This window comes from Temnothorax nylanderi, unplaced genomic scaffold (assembly GCF_030848795.1).
Source record: "Temnothorax nylanderi isolate EJ_2023f unplaced genomic scaffold, tnyl_v1.0 TNYL_tig0999_pilon, whole genome shotgun sequence".
Lineage (NCBI taxonomy): Eukaryota > Metazoa > Arthropoda > Insecta > Hymenoptera > Formicidae > Temnothorax > Temnothorax nylanderi.
This window is the reverse complement of record NW_027250061.1, coordinates 1-22,193: the sequence shown is the minus strand read 5'-3', so window position 1 is coordinate 22,193 and position 22,193 is coordinate 1. Positions and strand designations below refer to the sequence as shown.

General features: G+C 41.9%; 2 protein-coding genes across 2 annotated transcripts; both read right to left on the bottom strand.

The window, feature by feature from the left end:
- Nucleotides 1-13,653: 13,653 nt before the first annotated feature.
- On the bottom strand, nt 13,654-15,378 carry LOC139786280 (uncharacterized). Its single transcript, XM_071725443.1, has 3 exons — nt 15,123-15,378; nt 14,413-14,527; nt 13,654-14,310 (listed from the first exon to the last, which is right to left on the bottom strand). The coding sequence occupies exons 1-3, from the start codon at nt 15,376-15,378 to the stop codon at nt 13,752-13,754; spliced, it is 930 nt and encodes a 309-aa protein (XP_071581544.1). The 3' UTR covers nt 13,654-13,751.
- A 197-nt stretch (nt 15,379-15,575) lies between these two features.
- LOC139786279 (uncharacterized) lies at nt 15,576-16,589 on the bottom strand. Its single transcript, XM_071725442.1, has one exon. The coding sequence runs from the start codon at nt 16,587-16,589 to the stop codon at nt 15,576-15,578; it is 1,014 nt and encodes a 337-aa protein (XP_071581543.1).
- Nucleotides 16,590-22,193: the final 5,604 nt, after the last annotated feature.

Below are 22,193 nucleotides of genomic sequence, written 5' to 3'. Positions count from 1 at the left end.
TCCACGAGTCAGTGTACGAATCTGCCCCACGGCGTCATACATAATAAAATATATTCTCAGCCGAAAATAATACAAAGTCATGTCAACATTTTCGACAAATTAGTAAGAGATATACTGTTTCTTACTTTTGACGAAATATTTATTTAGTATTAATCAGATTAATATAAAAAATCACGCTTCAAAGACTTTTGAAAATATTTACCTGAGAGTACGCAAAACACGTTTATACCTGTCATTCATCAAGTGGCTACTGCTCGCGTACGAAATTTGGTTAGGTTATTCGTGTATCATAACGCCATATATGCATGGATACGTGACCTTCTTAGATGTTTAGTCGTAGACCTTAAAGGTGCGATTTCACGATGACGCTCGACGCTGGATTCGAGCGTCAAATCTGGTCACGTGATAGATTCAGAGGGACGCGAAATATAACCTAACCACTGGATTGGCTCAAATGAGCGTCGAGCGCCAAAGCTAAACACATTTCAGCTTTTTGACGCTCGAATCCAGCGTCGAGCGTCATCGTGAAATCGCACCTTTAATGAAAGTAGGAAGTGACGACAAAATCTATGACGTCACATGAACACGAAAACGCTTTGACAGCTTACTGCCGCGTATATTGGTACGGATTTACAGTGCTGCCAGTACTGCGAGTGAATAGCGAAACGCAGCCTTGGTCAACACTTCACGGAGAAAAGTTACGGTTGCTACAAGAGAATAATAATGTCAATTTTTGCCTATCCATACAAAAGAGTTATGGAAACCATAGTACTCTGGAAGTGACCTATATGGTTGCCCTAACCTTAGTGAGGGTAGCTGCTATATATGGATGTTGCAACCTTAATATATGGATGTTACAACCATAATGATTATGTGTAGGTACTAATGCTAAATATAACGGAATCTATTCACATGCAACATTGAGCAGTAAATTGGCGGCAGAAACAGAGCAGTTTGGCAGTTTAATACGGATTGGCAGCAGAAATCGAGCAGAATCTGTCGCCAATCTGTTAACTTACATATAACTTGGCGTTTGCTGGGGTTAGATTAACAGGTTAAATTAGGTTAAGTCGCCAGACTCTGCCGGTAGAATACGAGTTTAATAGTGGACATTGTGGACACAGTTAATGTGCCAATCTGCTTCAAATTTCTGATTTGCTGCACATCCAATTACCGCACAATTCTATACCACACACTTTATTCTATGCAGAAATTATTTTGCGCGCGCAATGGAACTAAACTCTCAATCAGTGATTCAGTGCTTTACCGTGCAGCTATATCTTATGGATCTCTCAACCATAATATTTGTGCTGCAGACCACATAAAAGAGATAGCAATAATCCTTTGGTTGAGGCAACCATATACGAGGGTATTGTAACCGAATGTTACGTATCGTAAGAACTACGGTTATGAAAACTGTATAAATGGGCAATATCTTAACAGCTACATTCAATGTAATATCAATTTAACTTGAATTTACATACATTTCTTTTTTAATCATAGAGAATATTATTGTAACAACCGTAGCAATTTTAAGTACAGTTTCTTCATACACTAATAAAATGAAACATTTTAGCAAAATATTTTTAAATTCTTATTATTTTTTTTATTTCGAAATCTTAAAAAACGTTAATTAAGCCAAATAATTGAAATTTAATTTTCTTGGAAATTACCCGAGTCGAAATTTTGATCCTATTTCCGACCTCAGTATTCAATTTCTTCTTCTTCTTCTTCTTGAGACCCAATGGATTTCCGACTCGCATGAGTCAAAGTACCACAGCGCTTAAATCCCTAGAGGAGCCTCTAGTTGGGTCGGAGGCGCCCTCTCGGTAGTTCGATATTCCAATGTAGCTTTATCTCAAGTTACCCTATGGGTACTTTTTATATTCAAGTTTCCCATCAAGTATTCCACAGAAAATGGTGCAAATAAATGATCCTTTAATAATCCTTCAGTTAATAATGATCATCGTTCAAAGAGTTAATTATCACTTTTATAATTTTAAATCTATCGCATATTTAAATTACGGTCAAGCACTACTGATAAGTAGCTCGCAAATTCATAGTAGTTAATTATCGCTTTTTCAAAACTTTTAAATCCATCGCGTATTTAAATTAAGGACAAACACCACTAATAAGTAGTTTCAGAGTAATTCCTTAAATATATCCATAAACAAGTAGAAACTTGCACATTGCTTCCTCATAGTTTTTAAGTGTGCAAGTAGAAATTTGTACATTGCTTTCTTATAGTTTTTAAGTGTGCAAGTAGAAACTTGCACATTGCTTCCTCATAATTTTTAAGTGTGCAAGTAGAAACTTGCACATTGCTTCCTCATAATTTTTAAGTGTGCAAGTAGAAACCTGCACATTGCTTCCTCATAGTTTTTAAGTGTGCAAGTAGAAACCTTTGCTCACAAAGCTCCTCTATGAGGAAGCTTTTATTTTATTCGATGTATAATTATTAGTATTTATTTGTTTTGGCTTCCTCATAGAGGAAGCTTTGTGAGCAAAGGTTTCTACCCAGGTAGCAAGCACTCGTCATTTTGACGTCAATATTTGGTCATAATTGGTCAGTGACGTCATTCGTCGATTAAGTGACGTATATTTAACGTCATGTTTTAATACGTCAAAAAGACTTTGTAAAATGACATTATATAGACGTTTAATTGACTATCCAGGTAGCAGACAGTCGTCATAATGACGTGATTCTTACGTCATTTCATGACACATGTTACGTCATTTATTTCTAAAGTTTAACATAAAAATAACGTATTTTTCACAGTATTTTTCACAGGAATATTCCTACAATTATAGAGTGTTTCGTAACTTTATGATTGAAGCGGTGAATTTATGGTATAAGTGGATCTAGTTGCGTGTAATTATAGTTTTATGACAACTATTTCATGCAGTGTTATGACTATTAAGAAGATATCATTATAAGATTTTTGAACACTAAAGATGTACCTGTTATAGACAAGTACAGTTAATAAGGAAGCATCAGGATCAGGAGATCGTCACTGTCCACTGGATCATCGAAGTCAAGCGACTCGGACGCGGTACTGTACTAGGATGGGTGACCGCCTTGAGAGCAGCTATACGCACATGGCATATATGTAACGAAACAGTTAAAAAAGTTTTTTTTTATCTTAGATAAAGAAAAAGAACATTTTTTTATAAACGTTTATCAAGTAGACATTTTAATTTCATAAAAAACATTTCTAGAAACCGGTATGTCGTACATTGGACCTATTTTTGCCGTCAATAAAACGTCAGAAAATGACGTCGTTGTGGATGTGACTTAGGACCGTGAAAAATACGTCATTTTTACGTTAAACTTTAGGAATAAATGACGTAACATGCGTCATAAAATGACGTAAAAATCACGTCATTATGACGACTGTCTGCTACCTGGGTACTTGCACACTTAAAAACTATGAGGAAGCAATGTGCAGGTTTCTACTTGCACACTTAAAAATTATGAGGAAGCAATGTGCAAGTTTCTACTTGCACACTTAAAAATTATGAGGAAGCAATGTGCAAGTTTCTACTTGCACACTTAAAAACTATAAGAAAGCAATGTACAAATTTCTACTTGCACACTTAAAAACTGTGAGGAAGCAATGTGCAAGTTTCTACTTGCACACTTAAAAATTATGAGGAAGCAATGTGCAAGTTTCTACTTGCACATTTAAAAACTATAAGAAAGCAATGTACAAATTTCTACTTGCACACTTAAAAACTATGAGGAAGCAATGTGCAAGTTTCTACTTGCACACTTAAAAACTATGAGGAAGCAATGTGCAAGTTTCTACTTGCACACTTAAAAACTATGAGGAAGCAATGTGCAAGTTTCTACTTGCACACTTTTTTTTATTGTGATAAGCTTTATTAATTGTTTCAAACTCTTAATAAAATTATAATTCTTTAAAACTTTTAAATCATAGTTTAAATCGACCGAACAAAAGCACAACCTGCTTCGCGCGATTGGTCATATATCGTAATAATTATTTATTTTCTCCTGGGTGTCATCCTATTGGACTTTAGAACTCGGTGCATATATTTTAATAATTAAAGTATTAATAAAGAATAGATGGTATTGAATTTTGTTAGACATGTCCTTGGTTGCTTTTTTACAATTTCTGAGATAGTGGGATGTATTCTTTTTAAAGAGAGTATTATTAAAAGAAATTTGATGTTGATTTTAGTGATCGATGAAAGGATTATTTTCTATTGTAATTTAAAAAAAAATCTTTTTATTGGAAATATTTTTAAAAATAATTTAATTTTTTATTTAGTGAAAATGTAAGATTGAATTATTTCATTATATATTTCTGAAAACTTGTAACAATATTGCTATGTTTGTATGTTTTTATGTTTTTAAACAATATTCAAACAATATTAAAATTATATAATTAATTTTACGGAGTGGGTACTAAGACTGCCCACTCCAACCCTCCTCCTTTCTCAAGCCGGGCTTGAAAAAGCAGAAATCGGTAACCCTCTCACCGATCTTCGAAAAATTCAAAACAATCTTCCTTTAATAATACTCTATATAAAATTACATGTACACCTTTTTAGCGATTATCGCCAAATTCAATACATGTAACTTTTTGAGCAGAAATCGGTAACTCCTTCACTGATCTTCGCCAAATTCAATACCTTCCTTAAATAATATTCTATCCATCAAATAATTTACACATTTTTTAAGCAAAAATCGATAACCTTTTCACCAACCCTCGCAAAATTTAAAATAACTTTATTTTAATGATACTCTATATAAAATTACATGTACATCTTATACACTTTTTAAGCAGAAATCGGTAATTCCTCCACCGATCGTCAAAAAATTCAAAATTTTATAAAGAAAAAACCCTTTTACGGATTATTAGATATACCGATAATCAACCTAATCTTAAAGTATTATATATGAAATAGGGGTAGAAAAGACTGAAGAATATAATAAAATTAGAAGTAGCCCAATATTTCAAAATTTGCAAAAGTTATAGCAACCACGGACATTTCTAAAAAAATTCAAAAATTTTTTAAAAAAGAACCCTTTTACAGATTATCGCCAAATTCAATACCAACCTTCCTTGAATGATACGCTATCGATTAAAAAAAAAACAGCCCGATATCTCAATATTTGCGGAAGTTAGAGCAACCACGAACATTTTTAAAAAAATTCAAAATTTTTTTAAAAAAGAACCTTTTTACCGATTATCGCCAAATTTAATACCAACCTTCCTTGAATAATACTCTATCGATTAAAAAAAAAACAGCCCGATATCTCAATATTTGCGGAAGTTAGAGCAACCACGGACATTTCTAAAAAAATTCAAAATTTTTTTAAAAAAGAACCCCTTTACTGATCGTCGCCAAAATCAATACCAACCTTTCTTGAATGATACTCTATCGATTAAAAAAAAAACAGCTCGATATCTCAATATTTGCGGAAATTAGAGCAACCACAACATCAAATGTGCACATACATACATACATACATACACACACACATACAGACATTTTTTTAAGGCGATATTTCGACGTTTTACAACAATCTGAACATATTGGCAGAAAAAACTCAAAAACCAATCTCTTCGTTGGTTTCTTCTACCCCTATTTCATATATAATTTTTTTAAATTTGGTTGACTAAACCCAACTTAAACGCAATCAAAGATTCATATACGAAATTCATTAAAACAAAGCTTCCTCTATGAGGAAGCAAAAATGGATTATGATAAGCACGACTAGAACGTATAGTCGGCATCCCAGGCGTCTCCCCCGGACCTTTAAGGGACACCTAGGAGGGTCCAACACTCAATATATAACAAATTCCTGACTCATGAAGAATTCGCAAACTTAAATGGCGGATACAGCCCAAAACTCATTCATAACCGTTACAATCACACGGCTATTTAAATTCATATTATAAATATTATAAGGAAAACTATTATATTATAATATTCTTCCTTAACTCGCTCTAACGTATTTCAAATTACGGTCAAACACCACGGTATTTCAAAATCAATACAAGGTTCGCAATCTCACTTAGCAAGTACAGTCCGAAACTCACTCGTAAACGTTACCGTATTGTATATCAAAATAAATGATTATATATATAGCCAACCCTAACCCTTAGCTTTCCCGATGAATTATCGCAAAAGACTATATCAACATCACTCGAAACTGAGAATCTATATCTTCATACATCATACAAGAGAACGCATCTTTAAACGAGATCACGTTATCTCCATACCATATACTCAAGTAGTTGAAATCAGACACTGTTTAAAGAATGACTGAAACGCGTGGTCGACATCCCAAGCGTCTCCCCCGGGATAGGGACGCCCAGGAGGGTCGATTAACGCTCATCAAACAACATAGACAAGTCGCATAATCTCTTAGCTTCCCAACATCGCAGGATTAATAAATTTATAGATACTAAGCTAAATATTAAGAATTACATGTATTAATGAACCAGAATAAAGAGGAACGTAGGTACTACCAGAATACTATACAAAGGATTCCACCATCAATGAAAACATTGCCATCATTTCGAGGCATGTTCCATTGACTGGAATCCACACACAACTCGAGAATAACACGAGCTGAACAATGGCCATAGATCGTAAACATCAGAAAAACACCCAAACACAAATCGACATAAACATTAGAGGCAAATACCTCAATTCAAACGAAATAGCAATGTGAATCGTTCCCAAAATATTTCTACATATACAAGAAAATTAAATAGGAATAAATTCTCAAGATTTAACGAAAATACGCTCCTCCTTACACAGATCGTACGTTCTTACAAAATGTATTCAAGCAGATCGTAACGATTTTGCTCAAAAAGGTACATTCATATACGGCGCATGGAAACGCTACGTTGATATAAATTTAACTTATAAACTAAACAAAAACATAGATTCGAGCATATAAGTGCAAAACAAGGCCAAAGATCCTATCAGTTACAAAGTTATTTCGATTTATAATTATATAGTTAAAGGGGAAAGTCATTCTCTTTATATAGTTCAATAAAGATACTATCTTTTACAAAGAATATATCTTCCTGCACCAGGAAAAATAACGATTTTGCTCAAAAAGATACACTCATACACGGCGTATGACGCTACGCTTGCTGAAATAAACTTAACTTACAAACTAAACAAAAATATGGACTTGAGCATATAAATGTAAAGCAAGGCCAAAATCAGTTACAAAGATTATTTCGATTTATAATTATAACATTAAAGGGAAAGTCTTTCTCTTTACATAGTTCGATAAAGATACTATCTTTCACAAAAATATATCTTCCTGCACCAGGAAACAGATTCACGAGTCAGGCTAATCGCCCATAACCCTGGTAAAAATTACCGTTAGAAACGGATAGAACGTGCATTCTATCCGTTTCTGACTGTTTTACTATGCGTTTCTTTCCCTGCAATTACGGATAGAAGCAGATGAAAAGTGTTGCAGATTCTATAAGACTGTGTACGCAAATACGGTGAGGAAGGCTAATTGCATCTAACTGATTCCTAACGGAACGGAACTTCTATCTGAACCTATGCGCAGACGAATTATGAATCCTATCCGTTTTTATACGTAGCCAATTTTGAATGTCTATCCGCATCTGATTGCAAAACCAGGCAGGATATCTATCTGCATTTGCATGCAATTATGATTTGCCCGCTCTATCCGTTTCTAACTGCAAATGCATTTTATTCATTTCTTATTACTGCAAATACATGTACATTGTGGGAGGTTTGTAGTTATCAGGTAGATTCTACCTTTAAACGCCAGGAGAAGGGATTCCTTTAGTTACGACACTGTAATTTTTCTAGTTGTCGCCTGACAGAACGCCTGCTTATATATTATGGCTGGTTGTATTTTAAATGTGAGAAACGCTTTCCATCATGCGCCGCCTAGCGGCGTCGTCGCGAAGATGCAGATGGATGCGGTATCCGCAATTACGGATAGATACCGTCAGCATCTGATGCGTACAGACTGCGGATAGAAACATACAGGATTCGTATCCGTAGTTGCAGACAAATTCCTATAGATCGACATTGCGTACAGATGCAGATGGATGCGGTATCCGCAATTACGGATAGATACCGTCAGCATCTGATGCGTACAGAATGCGGACAGAAACATACAGGATTCGTATCCGTAGTTGCAGACAAATTCCTGTAGGTCGACATTGCGTACAGATGCAGATGGATGCGGTATCCGCAATTACGGATAGATACCGTCAGCATCTGATGCGTACCGACTGCGGATAGAAACAGACAGGATTCGTATCCGTAGTTGCAGATAAATTCCTGTAGGTCGACATTGCGTACAGATGCAGATGGATGCGGTATCCGCAATTACGGATAGATACCGTCAGCATCTGATGCGTACAGAATGCGGACAAAAACAGACAGGATTCGCATCCGTAGTTGCAGACAAATTCCTATAAGTCGACATTGCCTACAGATGCAGATGGATGCGGTATCCGCAATTACGGATAGATACCGTCAGCATCTGATGCGTACAGAATGCGGACAGAAACAGACAGGATTCGTATTCGTAGCTGCAGACAAATTCTTGTAGGTCGACATTGCGTACAGATGCAGATGGATGCGGTATCCGCAATTACGGATATATACCGTCAGCATCTGATGCGTACAGAATGCGGACAGAAACAGACAAGTTTTTCTATTGCAAAAGCTTATAGATGCTGTATGCCGATAGATTTCCATTAGATACAGTTATACGTCGTTACATTTTCTGTCTGTATTTGCAGATACAATAGTGCTGCTTACAGAAACGGATAGAGCTAGACAAGCTTGCAGTTACAGCGGATAGGATTCCGTTACATACCATCAGAAATTCTATCTGTTTCTAACTGTTTCTAACGGTAATTTTTACCAGGGAAGGCACTTATCGTAAATTGCACCAAGTCACGTGAACACAGAATGCTCCACTAAAGGAAGTCCGTCCGTTCTTTCGTTCGTTCTTCCACTTGAAAGAACTCCCAATCATTTTATAATACAGATCTAATACTATAAATAAACACTCTAATCACAAAAGGAGGGAGCCCGCCACAGATAGATCTCTTCATAAGACTCCGAATGTAAGGCACATGAGCCGGCGTCCGTAAGCGGACTCCAGTATTCAATTTAACGTTTAAGCATTTCTGCAACTCCGCGTTAGTGGCTCCAACTACATTTAGTAAGTACTACGTACCTGTAAAATTTCATCAAAATTGGACTTGAGTAGTACACTACAGTCTTACCGAGTCTTAGGGCCTGAGCAGAATAGCTGACTTATAATTTTAAGACAGTGTTTTATGCTTTAAATCTTTGTTTTTAGCAACGCACAATACTGTCTTATGTCTCAAGTCTTACAATGTTGACACTTTGTACACTCGTTTAAGACTCTGACTCTGACGCTTCTTTCTTTCTTATACTTGCTTATTTTGGTGAGCATAAAGCTATCGCATAACAATATTAACAATACAGATATACGAATAAATCTTTTTTGCCAGTCAGCGTCGAATATTATTTTATATTAAATATTATTAAATATTTTATATTTTATATTAAAAATGCCATATGACAAAATTTGGAATATTAGAAAATTCTTAATAAAAGAGAAAAAATGCAATAAAATGCAATATTATATAATAATAAATTTAATTTTTTATAAGTTCTAAAGTCTGTCAGAAACTTTTCGGAAATATTACAAATGCAATGTTGTATGTGAAACATTCAAAAATATAACGCGTGCAATGTAAACCTAATAATAGTTTTATCATGTATCAGAAATGTTTCTAAACCATTACATCTGCAATATTTCTTCTGCAATATTGTAGAAATTCACTGCCTGCAATTCAATTTTTCATTACCTACGCAATCTTTCAGAAATTTTTCAGAAATATTTTAAATGCAATGTTGCGTTTGATATGTTACAGAAATATTATTCGTGCAATGCAAACAAAATATTACTTTTATAATGTTTCAGAAATATTTCTAAAATATTGCATCTGCTACATTTTTTTGCAATATTACAGAAACTTACAAATATTGTAAACAACTTTCTGAAAGATTTCAGAAATATTGTTAATGCAATATTATAAAAAACATGATGCAGGTACATTTCTGAAATATTTCAGATGCATAGTTACAAATGAAATGTTAACGAAATATTTCTGCACCATTTCCGAATATTTCAATATTTCAGCAACATAACATGCCGAGTGAGAAGGCACATGAGCCGGCGTCCGGTACGGACGCCGGCTCAAAGCGGACTCCAGTATTCAATTTAACGTCTAAGCATTTCTGCAACTCCGCGTTAGTGGCTCCAACTACATTTAGTAAGTACTACGTACCTGTAAAATTTCATCAAAATCGGACTTGAGTAGTACACTACAGTCTTACCGAGTCTTACCGAGAGCTGTTCAAAAAGTTTCCGAACTATGTCTTTAAATTTTTGGGGGTTTATTTATAATTTAGTCAACTCTATCTCCTTCGAAATATGTTTCTGCTCGATTGATACACTACTTCCAACGTTGTTTTCACTTTTGGAAGCGGTCCTAGTAAGTATGCATTTTTTGAAAATTACGAGCATTAAATCCGTTTGTGAATTTTCATTGATGTCTTCGAGTGTCGAATTCTTTAGCTTTTCAACGTGGATTTTGTTTTGAAAAAAAAAAGTCTGCAAAAGCTAGGTCGTGAGAGTAGATAGGCTGAGAATACACTATCATCTTTGTTTTGGTGCAAAAGTAATAAATCAGCAGCGATGCGTGCACGAACGCATAGTCGTGGTAAAAAAATCACGAATTGTCTTTCTACAGTTCTCAATCCTTTTTGTTTTCAGACATTAAGGAAAATTCGCAGACAAACTTACGCGCGATTCTAAAAAACGCTTACCAGAACTGCTTCGAAAAGTAGAAATGACGTTGGGAGTATCAACCGAGAAGGGACATATCGAAGGAGATAAAGCAGAAAACTTACAATTAACCCACAAAAGTTATAAAGACAAAGGGGACTTTTTGAACAAAATATATGTGAGTCAAAAAATTACCTGCATAAATTTTCTGAATGATACAACATAACTTATCGGCGTATCACGAAACGGATGAGACATGTCATTTCATTATTGAAAACTGACGAATGCTTGCGCGACTTTTTGCAGGAAATATATATATATACCCGGTATAAGTATTTTTCTATGAGAAATAAACATCTCTATTTTTAATTTTCTACATTTCATTGATCGCTTAACTGCTGACCGAATTTTTATTATCCAGCTTTGAAAGATTCTTCTCTTTATTAATAATGATTAATTTCTTTAAGTTAATCTTTTTGCGCAGTGAATATCTTTCATTCTTAAACATTTAATGCAATGAATTGTGTACATTATCTCATAATATTCAAATTCCAAGAATCGTATATAAAAAGTTATGTAATGCAAAAATTACGAAAGTAATGTTAATTTATCAGGATAGGAAATATAAAGTTACGAGAGATATAACTATTGGAGGAAAAACTCCTCATTTCTAAACTCGCGCCTGAGCGCTAGGCTCTACGAGCGCTGCCTGACTTATGGGCGCTGTAAGCGCGCTGCCGATTGGCTAATGAAAAAGGCCGATAGAGGGTCTTACGACCAGCGTAGAACTGTGTGTGCGCTCTCACTCTCGACCGGCATGCGTTTGCATATACATGTGTAGCTTTTGATACTCTACTTAATAAACTTCTAAGTTATAACCTAAACAGGTTATGGGCCCAGACCACGCAATTGAGAAGTGAACGAAAAGTATTGAGTGAAAAATGGAAGCGACGCACTTGAAAATCGAGAAGCTTCGTGACAAGGATAACTGGCATCAATGGCGGTTTGTGATTCGTACTCTTCTAGAGGAAGATCAAGATGTTCTGGATGTCTGTGAGGGCAGGCTCGTTCGCCCTGGCGCCGATGACCAAGATTCAGCAAGCAAGCTGAAGAAATTCGAGAAGGCAGACAAAGCCGCTCGAAAATTGATTGTCACGACAGTCGAGAGGAAGCCGTTGGATTTGCTGTTGAACTGCACTACAGCGAAGGAAATGTGGACGAAGTTATCTTCGGTGTATGATTTAAAATCAGATGAAAATTTGTCGCTTGTTCAAAAACAATTTTTTGAGTTAAAGTGGGACTGCAGTGAAAGCGTTGCGCATAATTTATCGAAGCTTGAGCAGTTAGTAGGTATAGACGGCCGCTTCGGACTCGGGAGCTCCGAGGGGGGGTGAGGGGAGGGGGGGTATCGGGTTACGCGGGGGGGGTGAGGGGGAGGGGGAGGGGGCGGGGTATCGGGTTACACAGGGGTATCGGATTACGAGGGGGTGAGGGGGGAGGGGGGGGTATCGGGTTACGCGGGGGGGTGAGGGGGAGGGGGAGGGGGCGGGGTATCGGGTTACACAGGGGTATCGGATTACGAGGGGGTGAGGGGGGAGGGGGGGGGTATCGGATTACGAGGGGGTGAGGGGGAGGGGGGGGTTTCGGATTACGAGGGGGTGAGGGGGAGGGGGGGTATCGGGTTACACAAGGGTATCGGATTACGAGGGGGTGAGGGGGAGGGGGGTGACCTTGGCATACCACCGGGATGACTCACCGGGATGACTCATATCCGGGATGACTCATATCCGGGATGACTCATCGGGATAAATTTTTGCATAACGCATAACCTCTGGTTTTACCGGGATGACTCACCCGCGCCGCGGGTTCGCGCCGCGCCGCGCCGCGGGTCCGCGCGGGGGGGGGGGTCGGCGTCGCGCCGCGCCGTGCCGCGGGTCGGCGTCGCGCCGCGGGTCCGCGCGGGGGGTCGGCGTCGCGCGGGGATACGTTCGCAGGGGGTATGTTCGCAGGGGGTATGTTCGCAACAACGCCGTTAGGCGGCGCACAATGGGTAAGACTAACTCGATAGCGCACTGCGTAGAAGCGTGTCTCGTCGATGACACGTCGAACCTGTCGGAACATGTTCGTCGTAAACAACATTTTTCTGGGAAAAGGGGGGTGTTATCGCGTAGACTAAACAATCTATCTACGCAGTACGTAAAACAATCTACGCAGTACGTAAAAGACAAAGGAAGAAATGACGTCATCGGGACGATGATCGACCCGATAACGCGTCGAACCTGTCGGAACATGTTCGTCGTAAACAACATTTTTATGGGAAAAGGGGGTGTTATCGCGCGTAGACTAAACAATTTCGCGCTATTTTTTACAACGCAGTACGCGAGACAAAGGAAAAGATCTTTCAAAAATCAGTTGGAGCGAGAGAGAGAGCAACATGTTCGTCGTAAACAACATTTTTCTGGGAAAAGGGGGGTGTTATCGCGTAGACTAAACAATCTATCTACGCAGTACGTAAAACAATCTATGCAGTACGTAAAACAATCTACGCAGTACGTAAAAGACAAAGGAAGATATGACGTCATCGGGACGATGCTCGACCCGATAACGCGTCGAACCTGTCGGAACATGTTCGTCGTAAACAACATTTTTATGGGAAAAGGGGGTGTTATCGCGCGTAGACTAAACAATATATCTACGCAGTACGTAAAAGACAAATCTACGCAGTACGTAAAAGACAAAGGAAGAAATGACGTCATCGGGACGATGATAAAATTTAGGTAGGGATGGACATGCATGCAAAGAAATTACATCGTTCATTTAGGTGTAAAAAAAGCCTGTTTATTTAACTCTTCTTTTACATGATATATCTTACGTACTAAAAAATTAAAGCTGCGAGCTCACAATCGATGAGCTGATTCGTATTGAACGCATCGCTAGTGTATATTACATTCGACGCTTCCTTGGGATCCGTCACGGTGGACGCGATATCGGAGAACTGTGCAAACTTTGCATCGACCGTCGCAAGTATTCTGACCAAACGATCGAATCTCGCCTCGATGCACCGATCGAGATCGAACATACGACGCAACGTCGATTCGGTCATCATCAAGCGTACATTTGCAGATTCAAGACGTATGAGTTTGACGTTATTAACCGACGTACAAACTCTCACCGTTAGCGGTCCAACATTTATAAAACTATGGACATCTTTGTAGTCGTTGCGAAAGAAATTCTGAATGTTTCGCCGTTGCTCGTAGAGTGCCTTCCACGTTTCGAGAGACAACAGCAGTTCCTTTCCTCGATGATCTCCCACGGCGATCTCCACGTAGCTCGGTGGGCCCACGTTGATACCAATTTCGAGGAATTTATATCCCGTAGCTGTCAGCGCGTATCGTCTGCCGAGTATACGTACCGCGCGACGGTCCCCCGAAATGCTGTATAAAAGAAATGAAATTAGTTTATTTTCGTAAGTAATACAATTTGCAAAGATATAAAAACTGGGAGAGGCTCTATTTTTTTTCTTAAAAGAAACTTACCTATTACATCTGGCCTCATACGTTTGAGTTTCAACGTCGTGAATCGGCACGTAATAATTCACGGCATTCGCGCGTTTTGCACCGTTGTTGCTGTTGCTGCTGCTGCCGCTGCATCCTTCAAAGGAGAACATTTTCGCTCTCTAGGCTCTGAGAAGTTGACCGTCAGTACAAGCGATCGCGACAAGACTGATCGTGTAAAATTAATCTAGTATACGCAACAATTCCAAAAGTAATGATGTGGTGGGGGAAAGGGAGAGGGGGAATTAATGTTTATATATAGAACTGCGCAGTGGATTTTTTTTATTAGGAGAGGGGGAAGTAAAGCCTACTCTAACGGTGATGATGGGGGAGGGGGAGTAAGAAATAAAAACATTATAAAAAGTTATATATAATTTATTTTTAAAAAAAGATCGCAAGTTCTTATGGCGTCGCGCGCCACCACCAGTTAAATAGTTTTATTACATTTTGTAACGCGCAATTCTTTTCATGTTTTCCGCATCGCATAGTATTGGTGTCATCTAGTTTATTCAAAGATTCGATATCTTCGTAATGCGCATCCAGAGTCTCGACGATTAGGTTTTTTCGCGCATAATTCTCCAGCAGATCCACCAGCCATTCTCGTTTCTGACATCCCTTGACGTACACGAGAGTCGGCATCTCGTCGTCGTCGTCATCGTCTTCTTTCTCATCATCGTCTTCTTCTTCTACACCAAGCACGGCCGATGTAATCAGGCGTTTCACCATGCTGTACGGCACGTTTCCGTCTTCCCATCGTAATCCATGGTGATTGCGAATCAACCAGGTAGCGCACGATTTATCGGATTTTGTGAGGAGATTCCACGGCATGGGGTAATTAAAGATGTGATGCGTCAGAACGCAGCCTTTTCTCAGCACCGCCACCTCCTTCACGACAAATTTCATCCCGACGAGGAATCCTTGCAGGTCCACGAACGTTGGTACGGACATGACGAGATTTCTTTATATATATATCTCTCTCTCTCTCGTCGATGCGTCAATCGAGAGGAATGACGCGCAACTCTGCAAACCGTCTCGCGACACTCTGATTTATACTTCCCCCCTCCCTTACCCCTCTCAATAATTGTATCGAAGACTGATGGAAAGAGAGAGAGAGAAAATATTCACGTCGACGTTGCCGCGAACGCTCAGACTATTTTGCGCACCACGTTCGTCAACGGGTTGTACTCAATCACGCGGTCGTGTATGATGAGACAGTAAGCGGAGGTATTCGGCGGTACGTTCTCCATGCAATCGAATTCTATTCTGACATCCACGGTGGCGTTTTTGACGGATTCGTTTTGGCGAGAGCAATCGATGATCACAAACGGGCCGTTACGTAGAAAAGTCGTAACGGTGAGACTCGGCTCGAGATATTCGTATCCGTAGTAGCCCTTGCAGAAACGCGCGTACATATCGTACAGAATCGCCCATCTATGTTTACCAAAATCCAAATTCAAGTCGTCGTACGGATAAACTTCTGAGTTTAGATAGAGTTTTACGTTGGTCAAGTTGCAATCGTCGAATCGACTTGTGTCGGCGGACATGACGTTCTTCCGACCCGTCTGCAGAGCGAAGACGACGTATCGCGGTTTCTCGAGCTGAGTCGCGGTCTTAATGGCCCACGAGTGCTTGGTCGTATTCTGCAACAGGGGATACTCGTACAGATCCCACGAACGGAAACCCATACTTAGATATCGTCCGTTTTCCAAGGTGCGCAACATCGACAGCTTGTTGATCTCATTCAATACCACGTGAGGCATTCGCCATTGTATCTTATGTATTTTGATGGTGGGCTCCAACGCGAGACTTCCCACCAGGGAATTGTTGTCGTTGCGCGATCGTATCATGACCAATTCGTGACGAGCATTGATCACCACGCGTTTGTAATCCTCGCAAAATCCCAGTAACGTGTTGAGCGGTACGCAGAAATTGAAATATCCATTCGGGTTATTCTGTGGCTCCCAGCCAGCGTTTCTCAGGATCACGCTTCTGTCGGACGATACCGTAACGTAGTTCTTGAGCGTGCTGGTTATTCCTACGTTTCTGCAGCGATCAATCTCCATACCGTCGAGCTCGTATCGAATCTCGTCGAACATGAACGCAACGCAATTAGTCCCCAATACCACGTTATCGACTTGGCCGGCTGCTCTGGTCACCATCAATGTTCCTTCGACGTAGAGAAAACTTTCGCACGGCAACGTATACAGATCCTGCTGTTGTATGGGTATTCGTATCTCGTCGCTATAGTCGAACGTTGTGTTGGCGTACGGGTTGTACGTGTGAGTCTCGATCTTGACGATGCGATCGTCGAAGACCGGCTCGCCTCCGATGTTGAGAATTTCAGTCATCGTTCAGATGTTTCGCACCGCGAATCCCAGAGATTGTAAAAATTTAACGTTCAACGCGTTGAGCTTCTTTCTCGTCGCTTGTTTAACACCGCCGAATGTCGACTTGACGATATCGTCGATCGGCGCAGCCGTAAAGATATTATTGTTGTTATCTGTCGCGTGCTCCGAGTCGTTCAACACTAGCATCTCATATGTCGCGCGCACACTCACGCTCACGCACACGGCTGCCGCGTTATCGCTCTCGCCGTCGTACGTGCAATCTGACGGTGATCTCTTCTCCGCGAAAATCGAGCAATCGTCCGTCTTGATCAGCGACGCGTATCGTTAGATCAGTAACGCTCCGCGCGATGATCGGCAGGTAAATGATCTGCGCCGGCGTTTCCGATATCTTATATCCCGGTGGTACGCTCGGTGAAAACTCGTGTATCGTATGAACGCGTTTGCCGTTGCTGTACGCACCCGCGGTCACGTTACACTCCACGCGGATAATGTTTACGTTGATAATATTAATCGGTGCGTCCGATTCATGCCACTGTCCCGGCTGCAATACACGCGTCGACGAGAATCCCAGTAGCGATCCGACGTTGTTCGGTTTGTTAAAGTTCACTCTGAAAGCGCACTTGATCTCGCTTTTCATCGTATTGTAATTTGCGCGAAGCACTATCGGGTACTCCGCGACCTCGTCTTCGTAGCCGTTCGCGCGAACGGTCTCCTCTCGCGCGATATTCGCGACCGACATACGATCGTCGTCGTCGTTGGAACGAACCACGCGTCGCGGACGTTTCCGTGAAATTTCACGTTTCAAAAACTCGTGTATGGCCCGTATCTCGTACGATCCCTCGGGAATCGTAATTTCCGTGTCATCCTCGTCGAAATAAAATTTATTATTCAAAGAATTCACGTTCGGAATCGTGTGATAAGTCTCAAAACACGTTAGACCGAGCTCGTAGTCACCGTCGCTCAGATCCACGGCGGGAAAATAGTGCTCCGCGAGGATGCTGCTCTTCCCGGTCAGCGTGAACGTTATAGACATGTCGACGAGAGCTGTTCGACGAACACTGAGTCTCCGCAAGGCGCGTCGTCAGGTTTTAAATTAGCGTCGATCGTCGTCGATCGTCCGGAGAAATTGCAAGCACAATTGTCCACAGATGCTCTGATCGTATCGCTGATAAGACGTGTGATTGTACTCGATCTTCGTCACGCTTGGTCCGAAATATCGCACCAGTTCTTTCGGTGGCCGAAGATTGCCGAAACTGTCGAAATATACGACTCGATCTCCCCTCTTGGCGTACGCTACCCAATGGGTGCCGGGGCCCGCTGCATCGTCCAAATTCACGATACCGCTCTCGTTTCGATGTACGCCATCGACGATCGGTAACGAATCACGCATGAAAACACCTCTGAAGAACGGTACGCGCATTCGCTTTGCCAATCGACTCAATTGTACGTTAGTCGTAATACCCGTGGGCATATTTAACGTCTTTTTGACGTTTTTTTTTTCTTTCTAATCTTCAACGCTACTCCTCGCCCGCGTTTGTGCGGGCCGAGATACAGTCCTTGTCCATATTTGTATGGAGCGAGATAAAGTCCGCGACCTTCCATGGCGCGATTGTGACGTTGCGTCTCTTCCAGCTGACGCCGCGCGGCTTTGCTAGCGTTCATCGCCGTAGTAATTCCGGCCGCTCCGCCGGCCAGAGAACCGAGAACTCCCAACAACGGTAGAATCGGCAATACGCCACCTCGTTTCGCTGTCGGAAGTATCCGTTTCTTCGTCGACCTTTTCCTCGTTCGTGTTTGTCGTGTTTTCAAACCCATTCCGAGCTTCGTCTTAGCTTTCATAGCCGCCCAGACGGCTGTAGCGGCAGCCCTCTCTCCGAGAGTCGAATCTCTCGCGATGACGCGTCCCAGCGCTCTCTCGGCGAGTATCTTGTCAGCCGCGTGTCTCTCGGTGAGCTCTTTGCTACGCGAATAGTCTATGTCGTGCTCGCGACACGCCGCGTCCAATGGATTTACACCCGGATCACCTCTAGCCAATCGTTCTTGCAAACGAGTACCCGGACCGCAAAACTGATAGCCGGGAATGTGCAATTCGAACGGAAGTGCACCAATCGCGCGATTAAACAGACCTCCACCTGTTTTTTTTGTTTTCATTGACATTCGCCGCATTCGGCGCTAAAATCGCGAATGTTCAAAGGTCTCGACAGCAGGACGAACATCTGTGCGACTGAGCGATTCGCGGTGCCGCGCATCTATAAATAGACGTTCAAACGAGAAAGTTCGATTCAGTCGTACAAAGCGTGAGGAAAAAAAATGAGATTTGTGCGACAACCGTGGGCGATTCGCGTGACGAATTGCGACGACAGATCACGACCGATGGAGGGCAACGCGGAGAAGCGCAGACACGGTACGATGCTGCCGACTACTATACGCGCGATCATTTGCGGTCCCTCGAATTGCGGTAAAACCAACGTTCTGATAAGTTTGCTGGAAAGTCCGCACGGTGTACGTTTCGAGAATGTGTACGTGTACTCGAAATCGCTGCGACAACCGAAATACCGATATCTGGAGAATTTATTGACATCGATCGACGAAATCGGCTACTACACCTTCTCCAATAACAGTGACGTCATTCCACCGAGCGACGCGTGCCCAAACTCGATATTCGTCTTCGACGACGTGGCGTGCGATAAGCAAGACACTGTGAGAGAGTATTTCTCAATGGGCAGGCACTCGAGCGTCGACTGCTTTTATCTCTGTCAGACGTACGCGAGAATACCTAAACATCTGATACGCGACAACGCGAATCTGTTGATCCTATTCAAACAGGATGGTACTAATTTGAAACACGTGTACAACGATCACGTAAATACCGACATGTCGTACGATGAATTTTGCTCGTTGTGCCACGATTGTTGGCAATGCAAGTACGGATTCGTAGTGATAGATAAGGACAGCGCGCTTTCGGACGGCCGATACAGAAAAGGGTTTAACGTGTTCGCGATACCGCAAAAGCGGTCAGTCGTCGCCGATACGTCGTCGAAGGTGAAACGTTAGCGTTACAGAGAGAGAGATCGACGCTCTGCTTTGTTTTTTTTCCCCCGCGATGGCTGCGATCGACGGGAGCGAGACGATTCGCGAACGCGAGAAGATCGTGAAAGATATTGCGAAAACGAGTAATTCGATTCGTAAGAAACTTCGCGCTTTGAAGACCGGTAAGATCGAGAAGGACATTGAGTTGGACACGCACTTTAAACCTCTCATCGGGCCGCTGAAAAAGATCGTCGACAACTCGAGCTTGACCGCGGTGAAGAAGGAGAAGCCGGAAAGCGTCGCTGGTGAGGAGGAGGAGGATGCTACACCGAAGATAAAGAGGGAACGATTAGACTCCTGGTCGGATCTCTCATCGTCGACACCGCGTAAATCTAATCAATCGAAACGCTCGATAGTACTACTGATAACCTCTACACCGATAACCTCTACACCGACGCGAACCGTGCAACGTACAAGTCCCGAATTTCTCGAAAACGAGTATGTTTTCGAAACCACGGACGACTCGATCGGGACGACCATTCAAAAGCAGTTGCAAACGTCGAAGGGTCGAGAATTGTTTATAGAAACGTTGGAAGATCACTTGGGTCCACTGAGCCGAGTGTATATCTCGTCTGTTTTGGGCGCCGATCCAACGATAGACAACGTGTATGGCGTTTATCTCGGCAAGAATGAATTGATGCTCGGTAATAAACTTTTTGACGTGGACGCCGCGGATAACATTTATATCGGCGGCGTACGATACGCCGGTACACCCGGTATTTACGAGTTGATCTTCAAGACAATACCCGATGATAAACTCTACACGGAGGCCGATAGGGAAAAGTACAGGAGCATACTGTTGGCGACGAGTGCTCATAAATACAAGCACGATCCTCGCGAGCGAGTAAAGGGTAACAGGGGATACAAGTATCTATTTGTAATCTCACCGTTGATATCGACCGAATCCAAGACGAAAAAATCCGGAAAGGGCGTATTCGCGCCTCGCGCGATGACGCTAACCGACAATAAGATCGACTACGTGCACTGGGACGACCCCAACGAGCTGGTGGATCGTCTGCGATTGCTTGACGCATCGCGTCAAGCTGGCAACAATGCCCACGACAACGAGATCACGTCGATCATCGAGGAACTTCGCGAGGCTGGGCTTATTATAAATTAAACGGCGCGACAGCGATCCGTTCAATCGGTGTTGAAATGCCAATCAATAAATTTGGATTGTTCGAGCGGAGCGAAGACGCGACGAATGCCAATTCGTACCATCGGTGGAGCGGATTAGTGAGAAATTTCGTGCGCGACAACGCTCTGTGTCGCATCGCCACGGACTTTGACGCAAGGTCGTGCAAGATTCGTCGCGTAGCGCAACCTGAGACTGACGGTGACGCTGTTAACAAACTATACGTGGATCAGTGCGTTAAAGTTTGCGAGATCAACGGAAAGAGTCAGACGAGAAGCTTACCGCGTTCGAGAAGGACGTGCGAGCGTTACAGACTGCGGTAAACACGCTTCGGCGTGCGAATATTGTTAGATTGGAAACGACTCGCGAACGACGATGAGTGACAAGAAATGGTTCAGCAGAAACGACTATCGAACGGCGACGAGTGAAGAGAGGCAACGGTTAATTAACGACGGCGACAAACAGCAACGAACGACTCGAGAACGGTTGTCGGACGGCTGTCTTACGGTTCAAGAACGGTTGTCGGACGGTTCAAGAACGGTTCAAAAACAGCTCAGAAACGATTACGAGCGGTTCAGAAACAGGGGCGAACTACGCGGTGACAGGAAAGGCTACAAACGGCTAAAGAACGTCGACGACGACGACGACGACGACGATGAATGATAAACAACGGTTAACTGACGACGACGAACGACAACGAACGATTCAGGAACGGTTGTCGGACGGCCGTCAAACGGTTCAGGAACGGCTCGAAATCGTATCTGAGCGGTTCAGAAACAGCGACGAACGACGCAGAAACATAAACAGAAACGGCTACGTACAGTTAAAGAACGACGAAGAACAACCAACGAAACGTTAACCGAACATGAGACCGTTAAAATCGACCGATGTGGATAAAATATCGAAAAGCGACGGCTGGTGGACGAATTGCACGCACCGGCGAGAAGAAATTTCCCCGCAGACACGTCATAGTGCGAGGATACGACGATCTGTGGCAGGCTGATATCGTCGAGATGCGTCCGTACTCGCGTTTCAACGGAGGCCACCACTACATACTCACCGTCATCGATGTGTTGAGCAAGTACGCGTGGGCCGTGCCGCTCAAGGGTAAAGGCGGCAGCGAGACAGCTGACGCTATCGCTGAGATAATTCGAGATAGCGGGAGGTGCCCTAGTAATCTACAAACCGAC

Bases quoted from the DNA above. Each gene is read 5' to 3' on its own strand.
- LOC139786279 (XM_071725442.1), bottom strand. From the start codon at position 16,589: ATGGTGACCAGAGCAGCCGGCCAAGTCGATAACGTGGTATTGGGGACT.
- LOC139786280 (XM_071725443.1), bottom strand. From the start codon at position 15,378: ATGTCCGTACCAACGTTCGTGGACCTGCAAGGATTCCTCGTCGGGATG. The intron at 14,528-15,122 runs GTGTAGAAGAAG...TCTCCTTTGAAG, and splicing joins GATTACATCGGCCGTGCTTG to GATGCAGCGGCAGCAGCAGC. The intron at 14,311-14,412 runs GTAAGTTTCTTT...TCTTTTATACAG, and splicing joins TATGAGGCCAGATGTAATAG to CATTTCGGGGGACCGTCGCG.